Genomic DNA, 1,991 nt, shown 5'->3' with positions numbered 1-1,991 from the left:
TTTGGCAGTACAGGTATATACAGAATTATTATTTGAAATCACACCATGCATATCAATTTCAAAAATACCATCACGTGGAATAGCATTAAAATAAAATACATTATTCTTAGAAACTGAAATACCAAAGTGCGTAAATGTAAGTTCAAAACCAACATTTTTCAAAAGAGAAACTGAAATTACATTGCTCGTAATACTTGGAGCATAATGACATTGCTCCAACAAAACAATAAGACCACTAGGTAGAGTAAGCTCATAGGTTCCAATAGCTTCAACAGCAGCTCGAGCCCCATTGCCCACTCTTAAGTCTAGTGTGTCTTTCTTCAGTCTCTTACTTCTTCTCATTCCCTGCATATTGTTACAGATGTGAGTACCACAACCAGTATCAAAAATCCAGGAATCACTAGAAAAAGTATATAACTGTATATGAAATATACCTGACTTGCTGGTCTGACCAGCTTTGCCTTTTCTCAACTCAGATAGGTATGAAGGACAGTTCCTCCTCCAGTGGCCAACCTTTCCACAGTGGAAACAGTCGGCGTCTTTAGCTGGGTTTTCTTTCTTGGGGGGTGGTGGAATTTTCTTCTTAGCAATTGACTTGCCTTTTCCTTTTCCCCAAGTTTTCGGCTTATTCTTCTTCACCTTACCATCCCTAATCATTAGGATACCTGGATTGGAAACCTTAGATGGAATATTCTGTTCAGCAGTTTTAAGCATCGAATGCACCTCTGCCAGAGATTTCTCCCAACCTTGCATATTGTAATTCATCACAAATTGGTCATACGATTTTGGTAGTGAATTCAAAACCGTGTTCACAGCCAAGTTAGGCGGAAAGGTAGTTCCAAGTTTTTCCAATCGGTCAATGTAGCTTTTCATTTTCAAGACATGAGAGCTCACTGACTGACCTTCCTCCATTTTGCATGTTTGAAGAAGCTTATAAGTTTCATACAACTCTTGACTAGCTTGTTTCTGAAACATATTTTTCAGCTCAGTCATCATATCATATGCTGTACGATCTTCCATTTCCTTTTGGAGGTCAGGAGTCATACTAGCAAGCATGATTAAAGCTATCTTCTCTTGCTCATCGAACAACTTCCGATAAGCAGTTTGTTGAGCAGCAGTAGCTGTCTCAGGAGGAGCATCGGGTAAGGGTTCTTCAATTTTGTTCAACTTCCCTTCATATTTGAGAACGATTCTCAAGTTGCGCTGCCAGTCTAGGAAGTTTGAACCATTGAGTTTCTCCTTCTCCAACAAAGAACGGAGATTGTTTTGGTTTACGTTTTGATTGTTTGACATCTACATAAGAACAAGATTCAATTTAGTATTTTCGATATAAAACTTTAATAAATTAACTACCCAAGTTTTATATATTTTAAAAATAATTAATTTACGAAAGCCTAAGATCCACATAGAGGTTCCATAACTACATCTGTTGATCAGCTAGTAGTTATAGAGTCTATTGGTAGGTAGCGGTTACCAATTGCATTACAAGTGCAACTCTTAGATCTTTATGGGACTCAGAAATATGTGTAGTTCAACAAACCACTATTATCTACTAGCATGTTTGTCCCATCCTTGCCTCGAACTCAGGTCTCACCGTGAATACGATTAAGTCGTCCAATTTGAAAACAGTGGAAATTCAGCCTAGTCTCACTCGTAACTGAAAATCCACCTCGTGGCTATAATTCGATTAGGTCTCACCGTAATCAAAAAATAACGAGGAGTGTTTGCAAGCTCATTGGATGGCATGACTTAAATTTGACGGGTATTTTGAAAAAGTTTGTGTTAACGAATAATGCATGCACACAAGATTCGCTACACTATTTGTTAAAAATCATTTTAACCAATTTTATATATGTCGATCGTGTTTATGCGTCTAGTTTGTTATTTTATTTTATATATAAAAGTTACAAATACACATTGTGTATCGTTTTAAAACAATTTTAAAAGATGTCGCCCATATATATTATTTGAGTTTCAAAAAAAAAAAAAAA

At 36.5% G+C, this 1,991-nt stretch overlaps 1 protein-coding gene across 1 annotated transcript; it reads right to left on the bottom strand.

The window, feature by feature from the left end:
* Positions 1–249: 249 nt before the first annotated feature.
* LOC139904587 (uncharacterized) lies at positions 250–798 on the bottom strand. Its single transcript, XM_071886526.1, has 2 exons — positions 435–798; positions 250–345 (listed from the first exon to the last, which is right to left on the bottom strand). The coding sequence occupies exons 1-2, from the start codon at positions 763–765 to the stop codon at positions 329–331; spliced, it is 348 nt and encodes a 115-aa protein (XP_071742627.1). The 5' UTR covers positions 766–798; the 3' UTR covers positions 250–328.
* Between the last annotated feature and the right edge of the window lie 1,193 nt (positions 799–1,991).

This window comes from Rutidosis leptorrhynchoides, chromosome 4 (genome assembly GCF_046630445.1).
Source record: "Rutidosis leptorrhynchoides isolate AG116_Rl617_1_P2 chromosome 4, CSIRO_AGI_Rlap_v1, whole genome shotgun sequence".
NCBI classification, from domain to species: Eukaryota; Viridiplantae; Streptophyta; class Magnoliopsida; order Asterales; family Asteraceae; genus Rutidosis; species Rutidosis leptorrhynchoides.
The sequence above is the reverse complement of the archived record's forward strand: the minus strand, read 5'-3'. Positions and strand labels throughout refer to the sequence as shown.